The 27,512-nt window shown below is 40.3% G+C and overlaps 1 protein-coding gene and 1 pseudogene across 2 annotated transcripts; both read right to left on the minus strand.

The window, feature by feature from the left end:
- Positions 1-5,533: 5,533 nt before the first annotated feature.
- On the minus strand, positions 5,534-11,341 carry LOC146329593 (uncharacterized; annotated as a pseudogene). Its single transcript, XR_014769793.1, has 7 exons — positions 11,112-11,341; positions 10,275-10,334; positions 9,073-9,154; positions 8,807-8,927; positions 8,365-8,504; positions 6,977-7,140; positions 5,534-6,823 (listed from the first exon to the last, which is right to left on the minus strand). The product of XR_014769793.1 is annotated as an uncharacterized LOC146329593 (transcript).
- A 5,132-nt stretch (positions 11,342-16,473) lies between these two features.
- On the minus strand, positions 16,474-27,377 carry gpr108 (G protein-coupled receptor 108). Its single transcript, XM_084714864.1, has 18 exons — positions 26,969-27,377; positions 26,543-26,662; positions 24,110-24,160; positions 23,865-23,956; positions 23,693-23,763; positions 23,301-23,479; positions 23,151-23,213; positions 22,952-23,053; positions 22,739-22,875; positions 21,662-21,737; positions 21,298-21,371; positions 21,082-21,199; positions 20,858-20,988; positions 19,417-19,460; positions 19,271-19,320; positions 18,735-18,818; positions 17,838-17,959; positions 16,474-16,803 (listed from the first exon to the last, which is right to left on the minus strand). Exons 1-18 carry the CDS (start codon positions 27,062-27,064, stop codon positions 16,716-16,718), a joined length of 1,698 nt encoding a protein of 565 aa, XP_084570990.1. The 5' UTR covers positions 27,065-27,377; the 3' UTR covers positions 16,474-16,715.
- Positions 27,378-27,512: the final 135 nt, after the last annotated feature.

A 27,512-nucleotide genomic window follows, 5' to 3' on the forward strand; every position in this document is an offset into this window, starting at 1 on the left:
TAACAGACTGGATTAAACTCCACTGATCAAACCGTGTGTCTCATTCATTCTTTATTTTCCTCCTCACTCTTTGTTCAGTTCTCCCTGGTTTCCTGCTCCATACGCACGTCTTTCTGTTTCTCTCACACTGAATGAGAAATTGTGATCAGAAGTGTGTAATTTTGATAAGGAACAGAACCAACCTGAGAAATAAGCCGGCGCCGTATTATATTACAGAAACCTCCTATCTTGAGTCTGAAGTTAACAATCTCTGATTTCCCCCCATTTGTTATTAAAAATCTTACTTCATCCCATATTATCTCAGGTAAGGAAACCCTAAATACTCGCTACAACATCGCTTGGCAACTTTCCTGTCTGTTGCCTGGCAACCAACCCTACTTTTATCATTTTACCAGTTTAAACAAAAAGTAATAAAAGAGCAGCAATACAGACCATTAGCAAATTTAGTTTAAATGTAGCTGAAGTTATATCACTACAGGCGGAGAAGTGAGAGAACAGTTAAATTTGGGAGAGACATGAGTCCTTTGGGTTTAGTTAATCCCAAAATCTTAAATAAAAGATTTTGGGATTAACTAAACCCAAAGGACTCCTGTCTCACCACCTGGTTTACAACAGTTTGTTTGTTCAATAATATTGCTATCAGATATGTCTCAACTATAACATGTCAGCTCTGTAGCTCTTCTAAATCAAAGCTAAACAGGAATTATGGTTTAAAAATGTGTATTTTGATTGGCGTTAAGAGAACACTGAATACCTTTTAAAAAATAAAATGGCTGCTCACTACAACTCTGCTGTGAAATGGAAAAATATAATTCAGATTTTCCATCTGATGAAGTAGACATCTATGGTGATGGAGGTGACATAAACTCTGACTTCTCTTTAATAACTGATTAATATTAGTACTTTTTTTTTCAATTCAATTTTATAAATAAAGAAATAAAAAATAAATAAGTCAGTGTTCCTTTTGGGCGACCCAGTTAATAAAGTCATATCCCTGTATGTGTCGTCAGCTCCATCATAGAGAAGCTCATTATTATTTAGTTATATTCATTAAATATATGCTCATAAGGATTTATAAAATGAATAAATTATGTAAGTGGGCAACATTATAATGGTATTTATTTCTTGAATAAAAATATATCAAACATTTTGATCATGCAACTAATTAAATAAACTTGTATTTAATACAACAAAAAGCCTACTGAGGACTGAGTTACTTGGATTAGTAACTGTAATCTAATTACTGTTTTAGAAATTGTAAGCATTTGCACCATGTGTTACTGTCTGAAGAAATAATTTTACTGAGTAATGTATTACTGCCCAACACTGGTTACCAAACAGTTAAGATTGGTTCTGCAGGGATCTGCAAGTTAGGAAGTTTCTGTAATACGACCAGAGCTCTAAACGGCTGTTTAGGACCTTTGGGCTACAAGGGAGACCCCTAAATAATGAATGTGTGAACTGTCTTTGGGTTCCTCTGTTCAGTGTTTGAAAGACTGGGTGTTCAGGAGGTTCTGGGGGAACTTTAAAATCTAAGACCCACCGTAAGTGAACAAATCATGCAACCTGCAATCATTCACCTCCAGTTTTGCTATTTTCTGTGGTCAAATTGCTGTTACCCGTTACGTTTCCATTTCTCCCCAGTTAGCAGTCGAGCTTTTACGAGCTTGAGAAGCTGCACATCCTATAAGATGCACAGCTCCCTTTTTACAAGACTAAACTCAAAAACAGTGAGGTTTGGAAGTTAAAGGTGAGGTGTGCTATTCTAATCCAATAACACTTTTTTTTTTTTATCAAATTCAGTGAACGTCTCCTCACGGACCTCCAGTTCATTGTTCTGTGTGTGCACTGAAAAAAATAATCTGATGTTTCTGCACAGCCCTGGCTCTGCAAATGTTTGTCCCAGTGCACAGGACAAGGGAAAGGAGACAGCACACCATACCTTTTAAAAGTATGTAAACCCTCCTCCAGTTATCTAGAAACATGGATGACTTCAGAAAATTACATTAGTTATAAATAAGTAACTTACTCATTTGCAGGGGGAGAAATCACAGGCGGCGCTGCTGCAACATCACTCTGAGTGGTTCTGGACGATTCTTCATGCTCGCTGTATTTTAAGAAGAGGCATGAGGGCGTGTAGACACTAATGAATAACTCTACACGTTAGGAAATATTTTAAATATGCAACCTACAACTTTGACTGTCTTGATAAGGTGTGACACTGGTTAACAACAGTAATCAGAGATTTATACAAAAGTTCTCCATCAGCATCTTTCTCGAAGCCATGTGGCTGCTACCTCCAATGAGGTTCATTGAGGTGGCAGCTTCAGGAGCTTAATTGCAGCATCTAAATCAGGGTTGGATGAGGGATTATTACATTTTTTGACCACTTGGGGGCAGTGCAACAAGCTAAAAATACAAAATCGACACATACAAGAGACTTTGATGCCACCAAACGAGAACCGGAGAGGAAACCGTCCACCCTGTGAAAAGTCATATACCTTTGGTGCAAAGATATTCTCAACAAGCAGGTGAAGGTAAGTGTGTGCTGCTTTCTACCACAGTGTTATTCTTAATACGACCACCTGATGGCGACAAAGTCATCAAGTTCATAAAGTCCACAGACAGCAATGATTCAACGAGTCCAACAAGAGTTTGTTATGTTTTTTTTATTGCACCTTCCTCAGAACATACAGTATGTAGCTCAGATACGCATAGATAGAGACTGTCATTTATTAACTGATGTAATTCATATTGCATTGATCGATCAGGCATGGTTGCTTGGGATCTTTGGGGCAGTCCTACCACCTCTAGATTAAACCACCACTAGATCGAGACTAAAAATTAAAGATTGGGGATTGTTGTGGACTGATTTTCAAGGTGCAGATACAAAGTATGTCCAACATTTACCACTCAGGCAGAGCCTTCATTTCTACAGTGCGCAGAAACAATTTTTAAATTACCTCGTGGGATTTCCTGCAGAATGCTGCAATATTTTGTTACAGGATGGTTTGTATTAATGAGGAGGTCTATTTATATCTCATGTTAAGTTGTGTTTTCCGTGCGTGACCTGTCTGAATTAAAGCGCTACATGATTTTTTTTTACAAAAACATTCTAAGCGGGGGCGCAGAGATATTCCTCCCAGATCCTCTTGGACTCTCGCCCAGAACAAGATGCTGGAATGCAGCCAAATTTGGCTAAATAGAGATGTTCGTATGAGGCCAAAACGTGACGCCAATAGATTCAACTGGACTCTGGACTCTGACTCTGTTGGGAAAAGTAGGTGGTGTCGTAGCCAAAGCCACTGGGTATATAAGAAAGAGTCCTGGGGAGCAGAAATCAGTTGTTTTCTGGAACTTGGATTTATTGCCGTTACTGTTTTTACTCTCTTTCACATCAGAACATCAGACTCTTACTTGACTTCACTTTCTTCAAAATATTTTTGAGACTCCAACAAGAGAGATTTTAAGGTGATTTTGACAAACTGTTGGCAAGAAACCCAGACTTTTTCCTGGTCAAGTTTGGACATTTTTGAGAGCCAACACATTCTTGAAGCCTGAAAAACTAGCCGACTGTATTTCCTAGCTCATGAAACATTTGGTCTTTTCTAAGGCTTTTGAATCCTGCATTGTTTAGACATTAACGGCACATTACTGACACCAGCTGCTACTGCCGCAATATGTATCGTGTCACTCATGACTTCATGCCACATACTGTAGAGCAGAACACAACATCGCTCTACAGCGTCTGTCAGCTGTCAGATCTCTGCAGGATACCTTTAATATAATGTGGAAAAGCATGAATTAATATGGACTTGAGGGGTTTGGGGGCAGTAACTTTAAACTTTTAGATACATTTATGGTTATTTATTGTGGAAAAAGTGGATAAAAACTAATCACAGTACTCAAGAGGACCAGAGCTGTGCTTATGTGTGTGATTCTCACTGTTTTCTAAGACAAAAATTCTGTCCATCCTTAGCTGGAAATTTTTACATTTTTAAACTTTGTAAATATTATTGCTGTTCTTTTTTGCTTTAACTTGGAAATTAAGGAGAAATCTGACAACAACCCACACGAGCACACTGGCATACAGCGAACTGTATGTTATTAATATCTCTTGTATCAACTTTATGCAAAACATGGTAAATGTCTTGCAGGCACTTTTGAGCACTAATACTGGGAAATGATGTTTTATCCAGGGTAAAGAAAATAACAAAATTAATAATGATTAGGGAAATGTAATAAATTATTGTATTATATAAAGTCATACAGCATTTTAAGAGAGAGAGTGTGTGTGTGTGTGTGTGTGTGTGTGTGTGTGTGTGTGTGTGTGTGTGTGTGTGTGTGTGTGTGTGTGTGTATTACAGTTTGCCAGGTGACTTTGTGGACAGTTTAGGAAGTTGTACAAAAAATAATTTTTGAGAGGTGCAGGGATGAGGACTGGGTCTTGGTTGTCTCAGGAAGGTGACACTGAGTAATCAAAATGACGTATCGTTTGTTTTTGTTTTTTCTCTGCGAGCGTCAGATGGTCGCCTACACATAGATTATGTCTGGCAAAGTAAGATGGGACAGGATGTGTAGGTTGATTTTGATTTGCATTTTGCTTGTTTTTTTCTTGATTATATCTTCTTGCTGTGTTTTGAATGGCTACTTTTGTTTGATTTGAGTTGCGCATGTTGAACACCAGGGTGGGAAACTGGATTTTGCAGACTAGTGATGAATTACAGGAAAAACAGGAATGCTTTACCCCTACAGTGAGGGGATCCAGTGACTCTGTTATGCTTTTGGAGGCATTTTTCTGACTGGTTCAGGTCCACTTATCCCCTTAGAGTGAAGGGTCACTGCAAATCAATACAAAGTTGTTCTGAGTGATCACATTTATATTATGATGAAACATTTCTATCCTGATGCACCAATTCACACGGCACTGAATGATTTAAGGAGTCTGGAAATTATATGAACTGCATGCTACGGCCTTCGCAGTCACCAGATCTCACCACAATCAAACACCGGTGTGAGATTTCAGACCGACGTGTTCGACAGCACCATCAAAACACTAAAGAGGACCAGCGAATCCGTCCAGTGACTTGAAAAATCAATGTGAAGCTGCACTGAAGCTGCACTGAAGCTGCTCTAGCAGCCAGTGGTGGATTAAGGTGGTCATGGGCCCCTTGGCTACTCTGGGGCCCCTCTTACTCATCATGCTTTACCAGAAAAAAGAAATTTAACCTGCAATCTGGTAATAGCTTTTAGCTTTTTTATTTGAAAACCAAACTGACCTCATCAACCACCCATTCTACTCATTCAGCTGCTGAATTTTTAAAATGTCTTTATGGGTTAATAGGTTTTTATTTTATAATTTAGATCATTAGAAACAGTCTGGCCAATGTGGGGCCCCTCGGCTGCAACCTCCTCCTTACTGCTGGTTTTTCCTTTAATCTGTCACTTGTCTGTGCACATTTAACCAAATTTACTGATGAAAAATACAAAAACAGGCAGGACTTAATAAGAATTCAAATCTCCCTACTCCCTTTTTTTGACATGGATTATATATTTATGTTGTTTATTGAGAGTTTGTTGTTAATTTTATTTAAATATTTGAAATAAAGAAAAATCTGAACAGCATTAGTTATTAGATTTAAGGCTGCACCAAAGATCCCAGTGAATGTGCACACTGAATTTATGATGATTCACCAATACGCTGCCACGTGTATCAAGAAATTAACCGACATGAAGCTAAAACAGAGAGTCGAAGCTCGTAGGATGTTGTGGCTGGAAACTATTGACAGAAACTTTAAGAATTACAGCATCAAACTCCATTTACACGTGTGGCTAGAACACATTATGATAAGGTTTCCTCACCTACCGTGGTTCGTCCCTTTATACTCTTAACCAGACAGATTTCCATTTTAGTCCTATTAGTTGCTAAGTTAGTTTTCAGGTTAAACTGACATTAAACGGCATCTATCCCTGCCCTCGGCTTCAGCCGGTCGAATCAACGCGACAACCTTGGATTCTAACTTTTCTAACTAAGACATACATGTCGCTTGATTCTCTAATGCAGCAGGTGTGATAACCTCAGAACGACAAAGTGGACGAGCATGTGTTTGCAGATACATGAAGCAGCAGATGCAAAGCTGTGGTAGAACATAGAGTTAAACACTAAGTGCCATAAGGAGGAGTTGGTGTAATACATAGAGTAGGAATAGAGAGATTAGGAGGAAGAGAACAGCTGCTCCATCTATCACCCACCTCCACCGCTTCTTTTCTGTTTAGATTCCATGTTTATATACCTGGAATAGCTGCTTATGTCAAATCTGACTGCTGCTAATGAGCGTCATCTGGCTCGACCACGGGGTTGCTGTCGGCCTGTGTATCCGGAGAGCTGTGGGCGGTGCTGTTCCACAGGGCGGCGTCAGACTGGGGCTCCAGGGACGGGCTCACAGAGACGGGGTCGGAGGAGTTGCTCGTCGGTTCCAGCGGGATCTGGGCGGAGGTGGGCGGGTGGCCGAACGGGGCGTCGGCGGGCATGTCGGAGGAAGGACTGGACGGAGCGTCGGACGGGGCCGGAGAGGGCGTGTCGGAGGGCGTCTGCGAGGAGGAGGAGGAGTTGGACGTCGTGTTCGAGGAGAGGTCGGCGGGGGTGAGGGCGGGGGAGTCGGAGAGCGTGTGAGGGAGGGGCTCGGAGGCAGAGTCCGTGGGTGAGCTGGTCAGAGTCGGCCGGGGAGTGTGCGCGGGGGTTGGCTCCTGTGGATCTGTGCAAATTATCTGCCCCTCGGCCACGTACCACACCTCATTGTGCCTGTTCAGCAGCTTCAAGGGACTACACACACACACACACACACACACGGAAAGAGTAAGAGACACACACGCAGCCAAACAACACAGACATATATATCAAAAACATTAAAAATACAAGGTGATTCCCAAGAATAAAGTCGTAAGTTAAAAGTACTCTTGGAAGTGTGTGTAGTACCTGTCATAGCCGACTCCGTAGTGGTAGCTGTGGTTGTAGGAAGCGTGGACTCTCTCCAGTTCTTTAGTCAGCAGGTGAGCGTGAAGCCTGGAGGTGACTGACAGCATCCAGCCTCCGTAACTCCTCACGTACACGTCCATCTCTGGCATCTCGGTGAAATACAGCTGTGAGGAAGACACGGACGCAACATTAACAGTCACACATTAACACATCATTTGTCAACTTAGATAGATACAGCAGAGAGAAGACAAGGCAGCATAAAATACTATAAAACAGATGTGTAAAAGCACACATATGAGTTTAAAGCAAAATTCTACATCAGAAAAAGTAAAATTGACTGTTGAGATGCCAAATTCTGGCAAAAAAGAAAAAGACATTAATTTCATATTTCAATAGAGTAGTACTTTTTCAACATCTTGATGCACTGTATACAAGGTGTTGGCTGTGGTAAAATAAGTTTTCAGATAATTTACTTCAGCAAAATTAATAATACACTATTTTTTATACTGGCTTAGTTCGACTCTGTTTGACTCAGCTCGTCAGCCCAGTTCAGCAGGGATCTGTATCATAGCAGAGCTACCTGAATTACCTATAAATTATTTCAAATAAAAGTCCCCTATTATGTAGTTTAAAGGCTTTTATTAAGAAGCAGCAAAATCAGGGTTTTTTATCTGCAGTAACTTAACAAGACTCCTGTAGAGCTGGAGACAAACAGGAAACAGTAAAACAAAGCAGGTACCTGAAAGAGCAAACAGCGACGCAGGAGAGGAACTAAACTTCAAACCACAGAGATTCAGTTAGAAGCCACAGAAGAGAGTTTCACCTCCATGACCAAAATGGTAAGCAGCTTTGTGTATCTTATTCACTCGCGTCTGTGCTGTTGAAAGTACAACCCAAACCAGGCCACATCTATGACAAAACATTTCAGGGCAGAGAAGACTAAAATGAATGAATAAAAGTTATAAAGTGCTTAATTTGGTGGAATATACATAATTTAAATGATTTATTATTTGTGAATATCTGCTGCCAAATCCAAGTGAATGAAACAGATGAAGAATTAATATTTGCACAGACTTCAGATCATAAAACAGATAGAGGACAGCAGCTGTGATGCCATCATGAGAAAGCACTATCTATCTCTCTTCTGCTGAGTCAGTGAAAGCAGCACCACAGCGAGATGCACTAAATACTGTACATCCGTCAATGCTCTCTATTGATCTTCAGTTATCAAATTACACACAGATACTGAGAGGATAAAAGCACTGACCTCATGACTGCCAAGGGTAAGTTCAACAACTCCCGAAAAAAAAAAAACATCCTCACCTTGCACACACGCCGGCTCTCTCTCCCACATCCGCCCCCCACCCCACCTGTCAGGCTCAGCTCACCTTGTCATTGGTCGGCGCGGGCGGTTTGTCCTGATAGGCTGCTGGCAGAGGGAAGTTGAGCGTGTAGACAGCCGGCTCCCACATCTTGGTCTCCTCAGGAATTTTGACCAGGACAGGGGCGGTCATCTCCATCTGGATACCTGCACACCACACACACACAGTAGCACCATGATTAATATTTAAACTATTTAATTTCAGTTAACATCACATTTATATAAACTTGGATTTCCTAATGTGAGATGAGTTTTTAATAGTGCAGCAGAGCTTTGCTTAATTTTAATCTGGATTTACTCGTCTTGAACCTACAGTAGTTTTGCTAAATTCTGATTAGAATTAACCTTAGACTAAATTCATCTTTGTCGGTTCAACCCGTGGTCACAGATGATAGGAGACACAAAATGAGCGCTCTTGCTGAGCGCTGATTTTCTGCTTCTGTCCTCACCTCCTTCATTGGCGCCAGTGATGTACTGGAAAAGTCTCCTGAAGGCCATGGCTGCACCCACACCCATGAAATAAGCTTCAGCATCTGTTGACACCCAGCGAGTCGGGCTGTAGTGTCGCACCTGAACACACACACACACACACACACACACACACACACACACACACACACACACACACACAAGGGGAAATGAGCGAACAGAACTGTCTACGTAGTGACGACCTGACAGGAAAGCATGTATGTTGTTTGAGCAGAAGTTCACTCACCTCATATTCGTCTGTTTTGCAGACCAGCTCATACTCCAGACATTCCTTTGACTCTGTGCAGAAGCTGGTGTTGGTGCTTGGGCTAAAACAGATTCATAAAAGATATAATTTTATTATCTATCCACATTTTAAGACCAAAAGTCTTCTGACATGGTTGCCTACTTTTGTGTACTTTTTTTCTGGGGCTGTTTTTCGTGGTTTGGGTTAACCTGCTCCAGCCTAAAGTGATATTTTAGATCTTTCTCCACAGCAGCAGCAAACACAGGTGTTATTAATCATACTAATTAAGATCCTCTTCCATTTTGGTCAAACAGAATGAATCATATCACAATATTTTGGATATAATGTCCAGAGCTTTTAAGGCAAAATGTAACAGGACAGCTAGAACAGTCTGGTAAGTTCAGAAAATGATGTCACTTTACTATAATGCAGCCTTTAAAGACATCTCCTCTGCCACGTCACGCTAACCTGACTCTCCAGATGGTTTGTTACACAGAACCACCCGGAAATTCGTCCTTAGAAACTGTTTGGAAAAGGGCAGGCACTTTCCAAAAAAAAAAAAAAAAACATTTGGCAGGTGATTGCATGAACCGTCAAGTCTAATCTGGGCTAACTTCAACCAGTCAGATCAAACTCTTGCCGAAGCCGGTCAGGAGAAGAGCGAAAACATGTTTTCCATCGAGAAAACCCCTCAGTGCCGTTCTTTGCTCTTCTTCTAATGAAGAAATACTCTCCAGTTCTGATATAACTGACGCTATCTCAGTATCTACGCTAACCTCTTCGGGAGCCACCAACGTTTGTTCGAAACAAGTCGCCTCTCGCTGTCGTCACACCTAAAACCACGCCTCTCCTAAGATGCTGATTGGCTCACACCACTTTTGGTCTGGACACAAACGGGTAACTTGGACCCTAGCAAGATGGATGCTTGCATGATATTGCAAATCCAGCTGACTTAACGATGATATCTACTCTCATATCATGATATCCATGTAATATCGAAATATTTCCCCGCCCTAAAAAAATATGTATTTTACGTATATATGTAAACTTTTATTTTTATTTTTATTTTTATTTTGGGGTGTCCCTTTAAGAGACTGAGCTCCCAGTATGGCAGGAGAAGAAAAAGGTCACTTTGAACAAAAGTAGCATACTAAATGAATTTGTACTTTTGGAGATGATCGCATCTGAAGCAACAGACTCACCCAACACTTCCTTCAGCAGAGAGCACCAGGGCCAACGTGGCCAAGACTGAGATGAAAGCCCTGAGGAAGGACAAAACACACATCCTCATTAAAAATGCACTTACAGCCGGCTGATACTGTACAATGAAAAACTCACAAAAAATGTTTTAAAAAAGAACCAGTCTAAGCATTTATGAATTGTCAGAACTATAACTGTGATGGGCAGATTTGGAGAAGCTTTGACAGTGTGTGTGTGTGTGTGTGTGTGTGTGTGTGTGTGTGTGTGTGTGTGTGTGTGTGTGTGTGTCAGTCTGCTGTGCGTCAGTGCGCTGCTGCATTCCGCTGTTTGCACTGCAGAGATGAAATGGGACACGCCGGGCGGAGAGCTGAGATCTGCTGCATCATCAGGCTCTGCCTTTTCACAATCAAAGGCGTTTTGAGGTCACGGATGAACAGCGATCGATAGCTCTTCACATCCCATTCATCATAATATTTTTTTTTACAGTTCAGTACTTCAGCAGAACATCTCATTCAAAAACCGAGACAGTCTTATAAAAATTAAGGTCATTTCACGACGGGCTGGATTCTCTAATAATGCAACCACCAGTCCAGTTTCACTTCTATCTGCTGTTTGTCTTTGCAGTGTTACAGCTTCTAAAATATTTACTAAAATGATCATGTTTCCATGCACGCGCGACCGATCAGCAATGGCGCAAAAATCAACTTTACCTGTCCATGACGCTGCAGAAAAGTCGTTAAAATGTGCGCCGGCTTTAGTCAAATATCTCTGAAGAACCTGCGCATAATCAGCCTGCGTGATGTCCGTTTAAACTAAAACATATAAGAGCTGATACTCACATTGTCCCGGCCCCGTGTGTGTGTGTGTCCTTTCCACCTGCCAGGGGAGCGCAGGGAGGAGGACGAAGAGGAGGAGGAGGAGGAGGAGGAGTGATGGAGACTGCAGTCTGCTGCACTCTGACGGGAGCCGGTGGATTTACTGCGGACTGCAGTGAGGAGCAGAGAGAGTCCGCCTGAAGCTGGCAGGAGGTGGGAGGGGCTGAGGCTGAGCCGCCTGCCTGACTGGCTGACTACCTGCCTGACTGTCTGCCTGCCTGCCTGCCTGGCACAACGAGGCTGCAAACTGGTGGAGCAACACTGACTGGACACACGATATGACTGTGGGTTCAGCAGCAGGATGAAGAAGTCCGGTCAAGAATCCGCCATCATTAATCCATCACACTGCTCAAACATGAGAGGATGGATGTGGGCTGTGTATTGTCTGTTTGCATAGTTGGAACAAAAGAGACAGAACTACAAAGCTACTTTAAAGGACCATACCGCTATTTCAGATGGTCTACATCTTAAACTTACTAGAAGGATTGTTAACTGGTTATGAAACAGTCTCATTACAGATGCCTCTATATGACCTACAAAGGTAGGTCATATAGAGGTCATTTTATTAACAAAGTTAATAAAACCACCTCATGCTTATTTCTGTAGTTATTCTTAAAGTTTGCCAAAAGGTCGGATTCTCTGTAAATTCATTAAAGTTACACTGAATTCGTAGCATGTTAGCCAGTTAAAAGTAAGCAGGAGGAGGTCTTTATTCAGATAATTTTATTTTTCTCGTTAAATTTTGTGGTTATGGCTGTGGAAACGCTCCCGGGACTCTGTTCAATATCTACATGCTCAGATTACGGAAAACAACCAAATATGTTACCATGATTATGCAGATGACACACACATTTATATAACCATGTCACCAAGGGACGATAATTCAGTACAAGCACTCAGTAGCTGCATTGAACAAATCAACAATTTGATGTGCCAGAATTCTTCAATTAAACAGACAAACTGAGGCGATTAAAAGTGAGCAATCAGCTTCAGTTGGTGATGTTAAATACCACAAACCAAGTCAGGGATCTCAGTGGGGTCATGGAGTCAGACATGAATTCAAGTCAGCCCACTACCCTCTGAATAATGTATCAACAATTAAAGGACTTATGCTTCAGCAAAATGTGGACAAACTCGACCATGCATTTATCTTCAGTTGACCCGACGGCTGTAACACTGTCTTCACAGGTCTCTCTGAAAAAAAAAAAAAAAAATCAATACGACAGCTGCAGCTGAGTCAGAGCGCTGCTGCTCCTCTCCTCAATAAAACCAGAAAAGTGGATCACATCACTCCTGTTCTGAGGTACGACTCACACTGTCTTCCTGTCTGCAAAAGAATTGAGTTTAAAATACTGCTGTTGTTTTACAAAGCACTGAACGGTTCAGGGCCTAAATGAATTTCTGCTCTCCTGCTACGATATGAACCATCCAGACCTCTCAGGTCGTCTGGGACAGGTCGACTTCCTGTCTCCAAAGTCAAAGCTAAACACTGAGAGGCAGCGTTCAGTTTATTATAAACCACATATCTGGACCAAACTCCCAGACAGCTGCTGGTCTGCTGCAACTCTTTTTTCTGTTTGCCTCTACCTTTCACTAAAACCACAACTGAGGCTATAGATTAATATCTTCAGAGGGTTTATTTACTTGAATATGTTGTTGAATCATCAATCTTTTATCTGACTGAGGTTTGTGTGAGTTAGACTCTATGGCCTCGACCGCAGCTCTGAAATATCAGAAACCAAACTGGGCTCTGTGTCGATAAATCCATGTCGCTGTCCGTGGTGCTGAAGCAGTAGACAAATTTGTAATTGTGCCATTTTCTCTCAGTCCCACCCTTCTGCCAGTTTCCTCTTCAATCTATATTTTTGTTTTAACTATAAACACTCAGTTGTTTACTGTCATCTATCATCTTCATGGTCAAAGTGACACATAGTTCTGTGAAGCTGCAGGAAAGCGAGACAATCACAGCTGCCTGAAGTATCATCCGTCTTTGGTTACATCCACTTGCTTTAGGTTTTGAGATGTCTTTTGTTTTTGTTTTGGGAGGATTGATGGATTGTATTATCAGATAGTTTACATTTATTTAACTATGCTGTGACAATTACACTGGAACAGGGCTGAAACAACTATTTTCATTATTATGTTCTCAATAAATGTCTTAAATTGTTTTGTCCACGCAACAATCCAGAATCCAAAGGTATCCGACTAGATAAAAGAAGCTGAAGTCTTGATTGTTTCGCCATTTCTGCTTGAAAAACTATTTAATTATCAAAATGTTTGCAGGTTAATTTTCGTCAATCAGCTAGTTCCTAGATTCTCAAACTGTGGTACACAAACTCCTCTAGTGGAATCCAGAGGAAGGTCATGAAGTTTTTAAAATAAAATTAGTTTAAAAACTTATACTACTATCAAAATACTACAAAAAATGAATAAAAGTATGTAAAATATCAGATCAATGCAATTTAAAATTAGTTTTGTCATTCCTGTATTTTTGCTTCAATGCCAGCCTAATCACCAGTAGTTATGAGCTAAATTGTGACTTGTTATATTATTATTTACTAAACAGCAAGTTTAACTCAAGTTTTTATGTAGGAAGATTGTAATGTTTTCAAGATTTTTACGTGCAGATTGCTTTGAAAAGATGTCTGCCCTGCTTCAGTCATGTTGGGTGTGTTACTTTTACAAAAATGTCTGCAAACTTGACATTTACTCTGCTGGATTATTGTCATTACTGAAATGTAACATTTCAATATGTTCACTGAAACTAAAGACCAGGACCAGAGGGAAGGGGATGTTTGAGTTGATGTTTGATGGCAGGGAAGGTCAACCAAGAAGTTGCAAGATGGGATATGTAGGATTGTGTGTTTTTTGGATTTTGAGCCATACTAGTGACTAAAATCCAAGATATATTGGCCTCTGTTTCATCAACTTTGACTGTTCTTCTTGTAAACATTCCCGTCTCTTTATAGAAATGCAATATTAGTTTACTGTAAACACAACTTCAAAAGTTCCAGTGTGCAAAATTTACAGTAATCTATTGGCAGATTATGGCAGAAATGGAACATAATTTTCATATGCATTCCATTACTGTTTCGTCTGAAAGTAGGAAGCGATGTGTTTTAATTTCTTTAGAATGAGTTGTTTATATCTCCAGAGGGAGACGGTCCTCCTACACTGAGGCTGCCATGTTCAACTGCCAAATTTCCAGCTGTACAGAATCCCAGAACAGACAAACCAAACACTGGCTCTAGAGAGGCCCTTTTGCAGCCTACACACTCCTACACACTTGGAAGGGGAGTGCGAGGTGAGAGGTATTCAGTTGGTTGCAATCTACAACCTCACCACTAGATGCCACTAAATCTTACACACTGCTCCTTAAAAAAAAGACAAATTGCTTCAAGACACATATACAGTATATCAGGTGGGAGCTGGAACAGATTCAAGTATTGTGGTTCTTTTTTTCACGATTCCTGAATCGATTTAAAACTCCTGAAGTGATTTTTTAAAATATATATAAGTAACCAGCGCTTGGTCTGTTAGCTTGATGCTAACATATAATGGGAATTCCCACTAGCACGTTAATGGAAATTAGCATGGCAGTAATAGTATCTTAACAAACAGATCAATTTTACTTAACATAAAACAGCCTGTGTGCTCAGACTTGATTGCATGAATTTCCTCTGTTATTTGCTACTTTTATATGTGATAAAGCAATGATGCTGCTGAAATAAAACTTAAATACTGACTGCCATGTGATGTGTATTGTTTTCAAAAATATGACACAGTAATACAGTCTCTCAAAGTGTATGATTCAACTTCTTTACATGGTCTAGTGGGTAAAAAATGCAATCAAACGTCACAATAAATCATAATACCAAATCGCATAAGTTGTGGAGCCACGTCCAACCATCGTGATAGTACTGAGTGTATCGTCCCCGCCTTCACTTATATACAGTATACACACAACAGCTTCATTTGAGACCTTTCCAGAACACCAGCTTTATTGTGACAATTCACACAGATATCAAACAGCTCTCTGTAACGAGCACAAAACGTCTCCCTCTTCAGCTGGTTTACAGACTGGTTACTCGTGTCCTCGAGACCCCGGAGAGACATGATCAGTCTGTAAACACTGTCAACCCTGTGCAGGAGTGTCTGCGATCCTCAGTAGTCTTTCCTTGATTCCTCACGTTTTCTCTTCCCGTCTGTTTGTTAAAAGGAATCAAAAAGTCTCATTGAAACTGAACCTGTGTCCTTACTGTCTGAAGCACTGTCTACAAAGCCTCTATGCAGTTCTTATGAAAAGTGTTATGTGCCTCCTTTTGTGTCAACTGTCTTCCTCTGTAAATTATTTACAAATGACGATCGATCCCCGCCCGGCTGCACACGTTTTCTTATCTCTCACCAATAAAGTCATCAAGAATTAATAAAATAAGCTTCACATCAAGAGCAAGAAGGTAAAACCAAAAGCAGACAAATTCAAAAATGATCCGTTAGGTCACTTCTCTGCCCAGACTGGCACAGCATGGCCAAAAAATAAGAAATTAAATAAAACAAAAAAAAAAACAAAAAAAAAGAAGGCCGTTGTTGACACTGTCGCAGGGCCACTGCTCAGAAAACTAGCCGCAAACCTCTTTATTCATTAAGAGGTCTAAACGTCACCGTCTGGGCTGAATTCACAGAGATGTGAAGTTGACCTCAACCACTACAGCACTAAATTACAGCAGCGGTCCGAGTGACAGACTGGGAGAAGCGCTGACCTCTCCAACACAAACAATAATACTGAAATATAGCATTTCAATATGCAAAAAGTAAATATACTGAAATATACAACCTCTTACATCCATATATTTCAATATACAAATCAAATATATAAGAAAAGAGCAATTATACCGTTTTTTTGTGTCGATGCTGTTGTATAATGACCAATGGGACATTACTGACCCCTGAACTGTGGGAAAGAGAATTAAACCGTTGCCTAAATTTTAAATATATACTAATTAGCCTTTTACCTGAGTACGGGCCGTTGTCTCCAAAGGGAAGGAAAAAACAATGTTGTGTCCAAATGTTGTGTTGTCTCACATTCACCCACACACACACACACGTGTACTCACATCACACACGAGAAGGTACAGCTAAGAGGCAGAAGTACCATTTTAAATAGCAGATATAAACACAATGGAAAGTGAGTCTTTCTCTAAAATGATAATTATCTTTGGAGATAGAGACAGAGAGAGAAAGGAAACCTAAAGAACATCAGAGCTCCTTTTCCGCTTCTCTCCACCCGTCCGTGTGGCAGGAGCCCGTCTCCTTCCGAAACCTGGGGTGGAGGTGTTTCCGAGGAAATGGAGAGCGTCCAACAGAGTTAGTCTTATTTTTTTTTTTTTTTCTTTTTTGCATAGCCAGACAGTGGGAACGACCACTGCAACCACTTAAAGAGTTTCAAAAGGAAAGCTGGGGGTGGGGGAGCCTTGGTCCGTGTGCACCCCCTGTGTACTGTACCACCTGGCCTGGGGATTTTAAGTGGGCCCCCCTCCTCACCCCCCCCAAAAAGATGAAGCCTCCCGCTCACAAGGTGGACTCTTTCTGGCGATCACGTCCGTTGCACGTTTTCTTGACTTTGGAAATCCCCTCCAGTGCGCCTGACTCAGTCACTCTGGACAGAAGGAGAAAACAGAGAAGAAAAACAGCACTTCAGTTAAACTTTGATCGATCCTTTACACCTGACCGATGCAAACAAATAAACAGCCTTATTCTCAGAGTAATAACTCTGGTGGTGCATCATACATGTAACTCTCAGCGTGATTCTCTGATATCCATCACCGACAGTCATCCATAAAACCTCATAATCACTGGCCTTGATTTAACCTAAACAGAGAGCTGCAGGAATGTGACCTACAATCCAGAAATGTATTAGAATATTAGTACTTCATCTTTATTATCAGAATCAGAATCAGAAATACTTTATTGATACCCGGGGGAAACTGGTTGCATTACAGTTGCTCATATTCAAGAGTTGCATATATAAGGACATACGAGTTATAAAAAAAATATAAACAAACAGAGTAAAAACAGGAATAAAGTTTAATTCTAATTAAAGTTTTATTATTAGTTGATAGTTAAGAGTCAGTAGGATTTGTCCGTGCTGCTTCTTAATGTATCAGGATGTCAAATACCAACGTTTTCGGTTGGTGAAATGTCCTGAGCACAGCAAAACATTGAAAAAAGCATAGCATTTAGCATCAATAGTGCAAGTGATGAGAGGACCAGCTCATTCAAGTAACTTAGTTTGTTCGTTCACCTGCGACAAGGGATTCGACTCATGAACAGAAGTATTAGAAGTACTGAGCCTATGACCAGATGAACAACACTTGAGTTACGTTCACATGAAGGCAATGTAGGGTGAGTAACTGATATACAAACCAGCTCGGGGGTGAAATAGTCCTTTTGGGTAGTTATCATGCAACAATGACACCAACTGAGCTAATAATTTGCTCAAGTATTTTGCATCAAATGGTTCACAGAGCTGGCAAGTAGAAAGCATTAATCCTCATCACATATTCTTTACTTAATATAAAGAGCTTTGGATTAAGAGTCTACAAAAACAAAGCCATTAACCATTTTACTTTCATGATGCAGCCTGTGTAGACAATGCGTAAGACGTTCAAAGTTGTGTTAGTGCGTACTTACACTTCATCCATCTCTACGTCCTCCTCATCCTGGGGAAGCTGGAGGTAGGGGTTATTGGACGCTGGTCTGAACTTGTAGCCCGTCAGCACAAAGAAGATCAGAGTAGAAACCTCCACCAGAAACTGAAGAAAGATGAGCGATGAATGACAGAAGGCGTTAGTATTATTAAGACAAAATAAATACTGCTCACAGCTACTGAGCTTCTAGTTACCTGCAAATTTATTTTGTGTATTTTGTGCAAAAACATTTTGTCCCAAACAGCACACAGACAAGCTTCTTGGTGCTGATATCAGACCATAATAAACAAGCCTGTGTGCTGATACTCATTCTTAAAGTTGTCAGGATTCACAAAAGGTTGCATGATTAAATCAGTGTAGCCTGAATCATTTCCTCCTTCCAATAATGATGAATGGTGTTCTTGACCATTCGCTAAATAAGGTAAGACAGAACTTTATTTCATTTATTCAGTGGAAAATTGCTGTGCAGCAGTTGCAGTGCAAAGTGAGGAAGAGTGCAGATATCCTAATGCAAATCTAAATATATTAAAAAAATGCAGATTATCGATAAGATGCAAATCAAATGCACACAATGTCCAAAATGTACAAAGGTTAACTGTTAACTTAACGTGCAAATCAAAACTATATACTATACACAATGCATAAGTAAACAAGTTAACAGTAATGGTTACAAAAGTAAGCAGATAAACTGCAGAAATATACACAAAAAATAATAATGGGCTTTAAATGTGTAATTTGTTTGCAAGCATTATACTGGCATATATCCATGTAAAACTTGCAGCCAGTTCTGCCCAGTCATTGCTGAGTCAGAGTGGAAACAGGGTGACTTTTACAAACAAGTGTTCAGCACAGTAATAAAATCAGGTTGTTGCTTTCTTACCTCATAGCACCACTGCCACTGGAAAGGCACAGTGACCTTGAGCAGAATGGCTATGATCCTCGTAAAGTAGATGTAACAAACAATCTAAAAAGGAAGAAAACACGGTGTCAAAGATTACACAAACTGGCTGTTACAGTTTTAATCTAAACTGAATCTTTCCCTCATTATCTAGCTCAAGGTTAGTAAAACTTGCTTTGCAACAAAGTCTAGTGACAGAAAAAGGTCAAACAGTCTGGGGTGTTGTTGTTCTGGCTCTGCAGCAGTGATTCTGCTGAATGAGAAGCCTGTGGCAGCCTTGCCAAACACTGTGACTCAGTATAATTTATTAGTGGAATGATTATTTACACCAGATAATAAAAATGTGTAATTAAAAAAATATTCAAGCAATATCAGCAACATCAACAACAACTTCAGCATTAAATGTTCGCAATCTGAGGCGATTAGGATAGCAAACTATTAATACTGTAGCTGGCATTTTAATTTCACCGGCAATCTAATAATGGTCAGATCCTGCGGGTGGGTGGACTCATTCTTACCATCACATAATAATGCCGGAAGAGCTTGAGCTTCTCCAAATTCATGGCAGCTGAAAGACACATGGACCAAATTTAATTTAAAAAAAAAAACTTACAAGCTCTGCAACTCATAAAACCTTTTGGCTGCAACTGATCAAGAGTCTCACCTTTGCCATCAGTGCTAGAGGCCTCCTGTAGATGACGGATGGACCTGCAGAGACAGATATGTTTGAGAACTCCAAACATGAGTGCACGCAGACTGAAAATGTTATTTACCATCATGGACAAACTCGCATGTATGGCTTGATTTGTCAGTTTATTCCTGGAAATGTTGGACTGCAGAATTAATAACTAGTGTTCAGACCCAGAGGGGTAGAACCATTCTGTGTTTGTGCTGGTTTATTATCATTATTTGTCTGCAATACTGACAGAAATTGCTCAAAATGAGCTGGAATGAGCTAGAAACATGAAACTCGGCCCAATGACTGGAAATGAAGTGCAAGTACGTCACAAGAAATATGATCCTATCAGCCACATGGTGGTGCTGTAATAGAGCTCAACTGTGGCTTCCCACTTCTTCAACAGCTCTGGTTCTGGAGGTGAATTTCCTGTTCACTCACTCCCTCAACAGTGCAGAAAATCCATATATATGAAGTGTTTTAAGCCTGGAATCCAGCCAAGCAACTATGAGATAAATAATGACCATAAACATTTGATCCAAAGCAAAAAAAATTAACCCGATAAAAATGCAAAGGTACAAGACCTTAAGAGTGAAGGAACTACTTAACCCATAAATCACTGTGTTCTGGCTCCAAATGATGTCACTGTGCAGGATGGCAGTGCCAGTGGGAGGAAGTGGAGACTTATTGTCCATCTTTTATTTATGTCAATGACTTTGACCAATAAAGCTCACAATGGGTGGGGCTTAGCAACCTTGAGGTGGTGTTTGAGAACAGGTCTACCCAAGCATTTTAAGCCCGTCACAAATACCAAAAACTTGTTAAAACACACTAGACAGAATTTCACCAGTTTCGGTGCTTGCTCTGCAGGTGAATCTGAAGTGTTATGCCGATTGGTGTGGGCCAATAGTGAGCCTATCACATATTTGCTCATAACTCAAGATGGCTTTGAACAATCCCGATTAAACTCACTGGGAGATGTCCTGTGTTTTCTCTTGAACAGTTTCATTTAAATCTGATGGAGGGGCAACAAATGGAGAAACTTTGGGTGCACAATTATCGAAACACCATAGGCTTTGTGGTGATGAAACAAGTGTGTGATTAGTCTCACTCCTTCTTAAAATAGAATTAAACCAGCTCAGGGGACTTTGTTCAGCTTCGTGAAGCCTGAAACTTCCTCTAATCTAATCTTACCTCTCTTTCCTAGTGCTGTCAGTAAGTTAAACTTAATTATTTTCTTCAACAATGCACTGAAAATAGGGCACTAGATGTTGCATGGTGCTCAAAGTGTGCTATTTTGCCCCAAAGGTCCTACATATAAACTAATCCCCAACTAGTCTAAATTCAATTTTTCTGTGTGTTTTTTAAAATGGAAAATGTAGCTGTTACACAGCAGACAACACACACACACACACACACACACACTGACCAGACAACAGGGAAAAGGATGGCTCCACAGCAGATGAGGTCGACCAGAAAGAGGATGTCCTTCCACAGGTTGTATTCACTGGTGCCTTCCTCTGTAGACTCGATGATGATGTAGGCAACATTAGCCAGGACCTAGAGGATGAAAGGTGAGCAGGTCAACACAACAAATTCACTGAGAGTAAACAATCACACACAGCTGCTGTCTTCACACACACACACACACACCTGCAGAGGAATGACAATCATGAAGATCTTCTTTTCCTTGTCAGACAGGATGTATTTAACGAAAGCCCAGCCGGTGCCGATCAGTGCCAGTGTGATGAACAGGAGAGCCCCCTTGAGCCTGGAAAGTACGTTAATACAAACTGTAAAAAATAAAATAAATCCAAAATGGAGTCTTCAATAACTTAAAACTGCATCTCCTAGAGGAACTGTACTTACAGGTGTGTGATATAATACATGACAGCCCAGCCTTCAATAGGATGCCCCTCAGTGTTGATGAAGTGATAGTTGATCTAAGAGAGACATTCAATTAACATAATTAATTTACTAGACAGAGTATTTTATTTAACCCAATACCTGATGCAAACCTGTAAAAAGAAGACCCTAACAAAATAAACTTGCAACTGAAATTGATTTATACACCAAACAACTAATTGATTAATTGAGAAAATAATCATTAGCTGCAGCCCTAGTAACGATTCATCTCAAAGCTGGTTGACTTGGTTCCAGATTTAAAAAACTCTTTAAATAAGTCTTTAAAAAACAAACTTGAGATTGAGCTCTGTGGTGATGGTGCACTTACACTGTGGAAAACCAGTGATGTGGACTTGGTGAAGGCCAGTGCTGCCATCAGCCAGTGGATCTTAAACACGCTGTACCTGTAAACAAGCACACAGGGGGAAATGTATTTCATATAATGAAGGGTTTTTATATTGAAAAGGCCAGTGCTTAGCTTTTGGCGGCATGTAGCGGGGAGCTTGTGATTTCAAAACACATCGTCTCACCCTCCCTTTCAGAGTGTTAAAAGTGTGTGGGAGAACCTACGGTGGCTGTGAAATGCATTTTAAAAAGCTGGTTGGTTAGTAGATCTTTGGCATTTACCTGTGCTAATTAGGAAAAACTGATTATAAGAACATAGGTGCAAACTATTCTGTGGTTTAGGAGAGTGTTATGAATGTGACGTGGACTTTTCTTGGGCTCTTTTTCAAGAAAGAAATGAACAAAAAAACTTAGGAAGATAGTGGTAAATGAGGTCCAGTGTGCCTAGGTTCAGGGTCAAAGAGCTGCTAAAATGGCTGTAAGCTCTTTGTCTTGTTATAAAGTGGATGTTGTAATGAAGGACAGAGGAAAAAAAAAAGCTAGAGGTCATGTTTTACTACCTCGAGCTCTTGAAATGCTATTGCCTGCACACAAAATACCACTGGATCGTCCTGAGCAAAGCACTTATTCAGTTCAACATAACCCAGTCATTATAATAGCAATGTAAATAATACAGTTAACATTTAGAAATGGTTAATATACAGTCTGCTCACTATGTGTAACAAAACACGCATTTGCCATACATCTCAGCATGTTTTGGAACAGCTTGCCAGGCAGTCAGAACTTATCCCAACGTTCTCCCCTAAAAGTGTCTAGATAAAAACAATGCAAATATTGACATAAAGTTCGAAGGTTAATGTATGAAAGGGATTAACTTAGAATGTAGTAGAGCAACCTATAGGCTGCTAAAAGTCTATCAACAGCTGGCACATAGCTCTTTTTTATTTAGGGGATTGATGTCCACAGACTCTGAAAAGTAATCTTTAAATAAGGAAGCTGTAAATGTTGTGCTACACAACATTGTAAGCATACATGTCAGTGTGCCTGTACGGATGTGTACCTGTGCTTCATGAGTGTGTACACCCAGACCATGGCAGCGGTGAAGAAGACTCCAGCCATACCGATGTAAAGGCGAGACAGAGGAATTTCTGCCGCAGACAGGAATTCGCCGCCCGGATTCCTCTCTATCACGTCCACCTGCAGAGGGCACGTTCAGGTTAACACACGCACACACCTGAGGACGCATGACCAAACACAGAAACACTCAACTTACAGTGAACGAGTAGGGGAGATTAATTCCAGGGGACCTGTTCTGACAGTAGTGGAACTTGAGGCTGTACAAACCCTGCGCCAGCGGTCCGAACACCATGTGGAACTGTGGAGGAGGGACAAACAGGAATATGTCACGCAACAGTAAACCACATCAAACAGTGTTTTACATCACATGTACTGGTTAAGAAAGGTGTACTTACACTGAAGCTGTAGGAGCCATTAGCTTTGTCCAAAGCTAAAGTCAGCTGCTTCATATTCTTCAGCTAGAAGCAAATACAGATTAGAAAATTGATTTTATGAATAAATCACAGACAGACAGACAGACAGACAGACACACAAATACTTTTTACCTCGAATTCCTTTTCCTCCACTTTCTTAGGTTCATCTGCAGGTTCTGGCTTATCTTCTTTCGGTTCTACTTTCTTTGGCTCCCCGGACTTGTTGTCCTTTGGTTCCTCTGCACTTTTGCCACCCTCTGATGATTTATTCTGTTCTGGATTCACAGGAGCCTCCCTGGTCTTCCTGTCACCTACAGGAAACAAATACAGGTACAGGACACACAAAGCCACCTGTTATATTGTTATATTGAGCTATTTTTAAATTCTCACAAGATATTTCAAAGTTAAGTCTGCCTAAAATGATTCCGTCATTTATTCTAGTGCTTAAATATGACTGCAAAGAAAAGCAAAACCTCTGATGATTTTGGGAAAAATCGTGTAAGAAAAGTGTGAGCAACACTGACCTTTAGCTGCGTCAGCTTTCGGCTTTGCGTACAAGATGTTGTCTGGTTCACCCATAATTTTCACATTGACGCTACAAAAACAAACATCACACATTATACAGACCAATTTCACATTTCGCTGTCAGGGCACAGTAATACGCACGTCTAAAAACTTCTGCTCAAAAGTACACACCTGAGCGTCTTGATATCAATAAGAAAAAAAATGACAGGTTCGTTGTTGGTCGTCTTTGTGAGAGTGAGCGGGCATGTCTCCGGCTCCTCTGCCTGGAGAAAAAAAAAATCACAACAAACGGTCAGAAAACATATCTGAACAGACCACCGCACATCTCACCACCAAACCTGCGCTGTATTATCAGTAGTCTGATGTATCAGTATCCGTTATGTTCCACAAAAAAATCCATGACTGGGTTTACTCACTGTGAAGGACAAGAGTCCATTGATACGTGACCTGGAGAGGCTGAAACCCACCTAAAGAGAGTCATAAATGTGGTCTGTCAGTGGGTCAAAAGGACATGAAATTCAGCATGAATACAATATTTCACATATATTTAATTCATGGCCTATTTACAATTTAGTGGCATCATCCAACACTACATGCATCATAAAATATTTAGGGGGCAGCGTGCCCCATAATACAAGTTTTGTATAATCCCATTATTCCATGTACAGTACAATCTAATATATGTGATTATAGTACCCAGTAACATCTTGGTTTAGACATCATTAATCATTAATTCATCAGTGTGCATTACAATATTCTTTATTCTTTGTTGGATTCCCATTAGCTTCTGTAAAGCGGTCACTAGTCTTCCTGGGGTCCACGCAAAAATAACAATAAAAAGACTATTTAAATCCACAAATTATAAGTAGGACAATAAAGCGCAATATAAACCCCAAATTAAGATCAGAAAAGTTAAAGTGAGTGAAATGACTCAAGGGGCAATAGAAAAAGATTGTCACAAGTACACAGCGCCAAAAAATAACCAAAGAAAATTTTTGTTTTGGTGACAATGACAGGATTAAACAGACCGAAACTTCCAAACTGCACAGGGATATCATTTCAGTGAGGAACTAACTACCTATAAATAAGGGGAATCATTAATATATTTTTATGTCAGCTGGCACACTTATTAAAAATCAATGAGACAACATGTGCTGATGACAGAGGGTGAAACAAGTGGCTGGTAAACTAGTTTCAGTTCTTGTTTTTTTAAACTGTGTCAGTGTACACAGAGCAATGCAACAGCATGACAGGCTATAAACATTACACACCGAGTCTCAAAATCACCAAACTAACAAACCACAAAACTAACTGATGGAAGCGGAGAAGAGCGACAGAAAGAGGGCGGGTGACGAGCTGTCGGCAAAACAAAATTCAAAGACAAAGTTCTGAGTTGGGTGCAGCCCTAGATTTCAGAATATGACTGGTATTTGAGAGAGAATAGGGCATTGTATGTCAGAAGAGACGTTACTCAACTGCATTATTCTACATTAAATTATTACCAGTCTTAGATTAGATTAGCTGGCATTTAGGATGGGAAAAAATGTGTTATCACTGAGAAACAACAATGGTGACTGAGGCCAATGCTGATTAGTCTTTATCAAAATGCCAGATAATGGTCTGACCAATCAATCAGCCTGCCACACTAAGTGTAACTCAGGCTCCATTTAAGAGCTCCAATGTTCTGCATCCACTTAAAAAAAAGGCCACAATAAAATAAGCAGTCAAAACACCACAGGTGAAGCCACTCACCCCACAAGCTACAATGCAAATCAGCTCACTTGTGATTCTGCTGCTGGAAAAACATAATCGCTCCACCAAACTACCTCAGGGGCAAGACAGCCCAGGGTACTCTTTAAATACTCAAGACAAAAAGCATCTAAATATAAAATAACTCTCCAACTTATAAATGGATCAGCAAAATGTTTAAATACGCTTCTTGATGTTTACATTCAATTAATACTCATAAAGTTTGAGTATAAAGAAATAAGGATGTCAGTATAAGATGCTGTTTAATCAAAGTTTACAAGCCATTATCACTGCCATCATACTGGAAAAAAGTTTTTGCTCATCTAACTCTTTTTTGTAATTCATTTGACTGATAAAAATTTGATTAACTTTACTAAAATAGTTTATCTACACATGACAATAATAATAAACTAATAAAATAAAGCATCTGTGGGCTTGGCTTGACAGGGCAGATGCCTACTGTATGCAAATGGTTAACTCAATCAATTAAACAGCATGTTCACAGTATAAAACAAAGTACCACAGCTGATCAGGTGGAATTGTAGGATTAGTTAAGTGGTTATAAAAACTGTGGATCAGTTCCTGCTGGGAGGGCACAGAGTGACTGCAGGGGGGTGTGGAGGACCAGGGAAAAATATGAAGTGAATAAGCCGAGTATGAATTATGAAGGGAAAATAAACAAACAAGAGTTTGCTGATGCTGGTGCTGACCTTTACATCACTAAAATCTAACTTGCATCCTTCTGACACGGTGCATGACAGAGAAAATGACATTTTAGACCTCACTATCATAACTGTGACATTATTATAGGGACGACCATCAGTGCTTTCATCTCATTATATTCAAGAAAAGGCAGACATCTTTACAACTGATGTCTCCAAAACTCTGCAACTCACACTAAAACTATCTATGTTGATAATAAATTACACTTCAGGTAAGAGAAAAAATATGTATTTAGAATTTTAGGTTGAACTGTTTCTTCTAAGAGCCATCTAGGTACACGAAATTGCAAACTGACTGCTTTATTTATGTGACACACTTATTCCATATACAAATAAACAGAACATAAATAAACGAATAAACAAACAAACACATCTTACAGGGAATGTGTTGTAGTCTACCAGCTGTTCAGGGAGGCGCAAAGAAGTGAGGTTGACATCCAGAGTCGCATTAGCATAGAATCCAAAGTTGTTGAGGTCGACGAATTTTCGAGTGTCATTCTGTGAAGAAGAACAAATAAAAAGTGAATGGCCTGAGCTGATGTGGCAAACAGTTAGCCTAGCACATCTCAATTCCACAAACAGTTTAGCTCATATAGCTGCTGATATCCTCATATCTGACGGTTAATTTATTTCTTAAATCCGAGTTTTATATTGTCACAACAACACGACTCCATGTTTGGATTATCTAGCGTCTGTCTAAGATAATTGAAGCAAACAAGCTAACGTGACTAATAAAATGCCGTCTGGAGGACTTTACGTTAGCTCCCTAGCTAACATAACCGTGGTTTGGGACAGTCGCCTTACCGTCAGTGTGAGCTTGTGTATCCTCGCTTTGCACCCAACCAGCAGGAGTACGAGTAAATATCCAGCCACGACACAACCTCTATGTGCCACAGCCATCACCAGGCAGTTACCAACTGGCTAACGGGAACTAAAGTGCTAATGTTAGCAAGCGACAATCCTGCCAGATGGCTAAACAGCAAGCTAGCTAGCAACCTCAACAGGGTACGAGGTGAGTTCCAGGGATGTTAATCCTTAAATTCAGAGCTTCAGTTCTTTAATTGCCTCGTTTATTATCAAAATAGAGGAATTAATGTTATGTTTTCCGATTCTTTTGTGCTTTCATCGCGTTAAGGTAACCGCAGCTAGCCTGTAGATGGCAAACTCTCGCTTCCTGGTGTTGAATCCAAGAAGAAAACATTGCACAAGGTATGGGCAACGACGTCATCAATGTCGCCGCTGCAGGCTCGTGGTGCATTCAGGTACTCCACTGGCGGTCCCTTTGCTGTGTTCATGTGCTTATAAATTGTAAAGTTGAAACAGTATGGATTCTGCTAATAGTGGGGGA

Source organism: Lutjanus erythropterus, chromosome 3 (assembly GCF_056507025.1).
Source record: "Lutjanus erythropterus isolate fLutEry1 chromosome 3, fLutEry1.hap2, whole genome shotgun sequence".
Lineage (NCBI taxonomy): Eukaryota > Metazoa > Chordata > Actinopteri > Lutjaniformes > Lutjanidae > Lutjanus > Lutjanus erythropterus.

Bases quoted from the DNA above. Each gene is read 5' to 3' on its own strand.
- gpr108 (XM_084714864.1), bottom strand. From the start codon at position 27,064: ATGGCTGTGGCACATAGAGGTTGTGTCGTGGCTGGATATTTACTCGTA. The intron at 22,876-22,951 runs GTAAGTTGAGTG...TGCCCTCTGCAG, and splicing joins ATCTCCCCTACTCGTTCACT to GTGGACGTGATAGAGAGGAA. The intron at 18,819-19,270 runs GTAAGAATGAGT...CTTCCTTTTTAG, and splicing joins TCCGGCATTATTATGTGATG to ATTGTTTGTTACATCTACTT.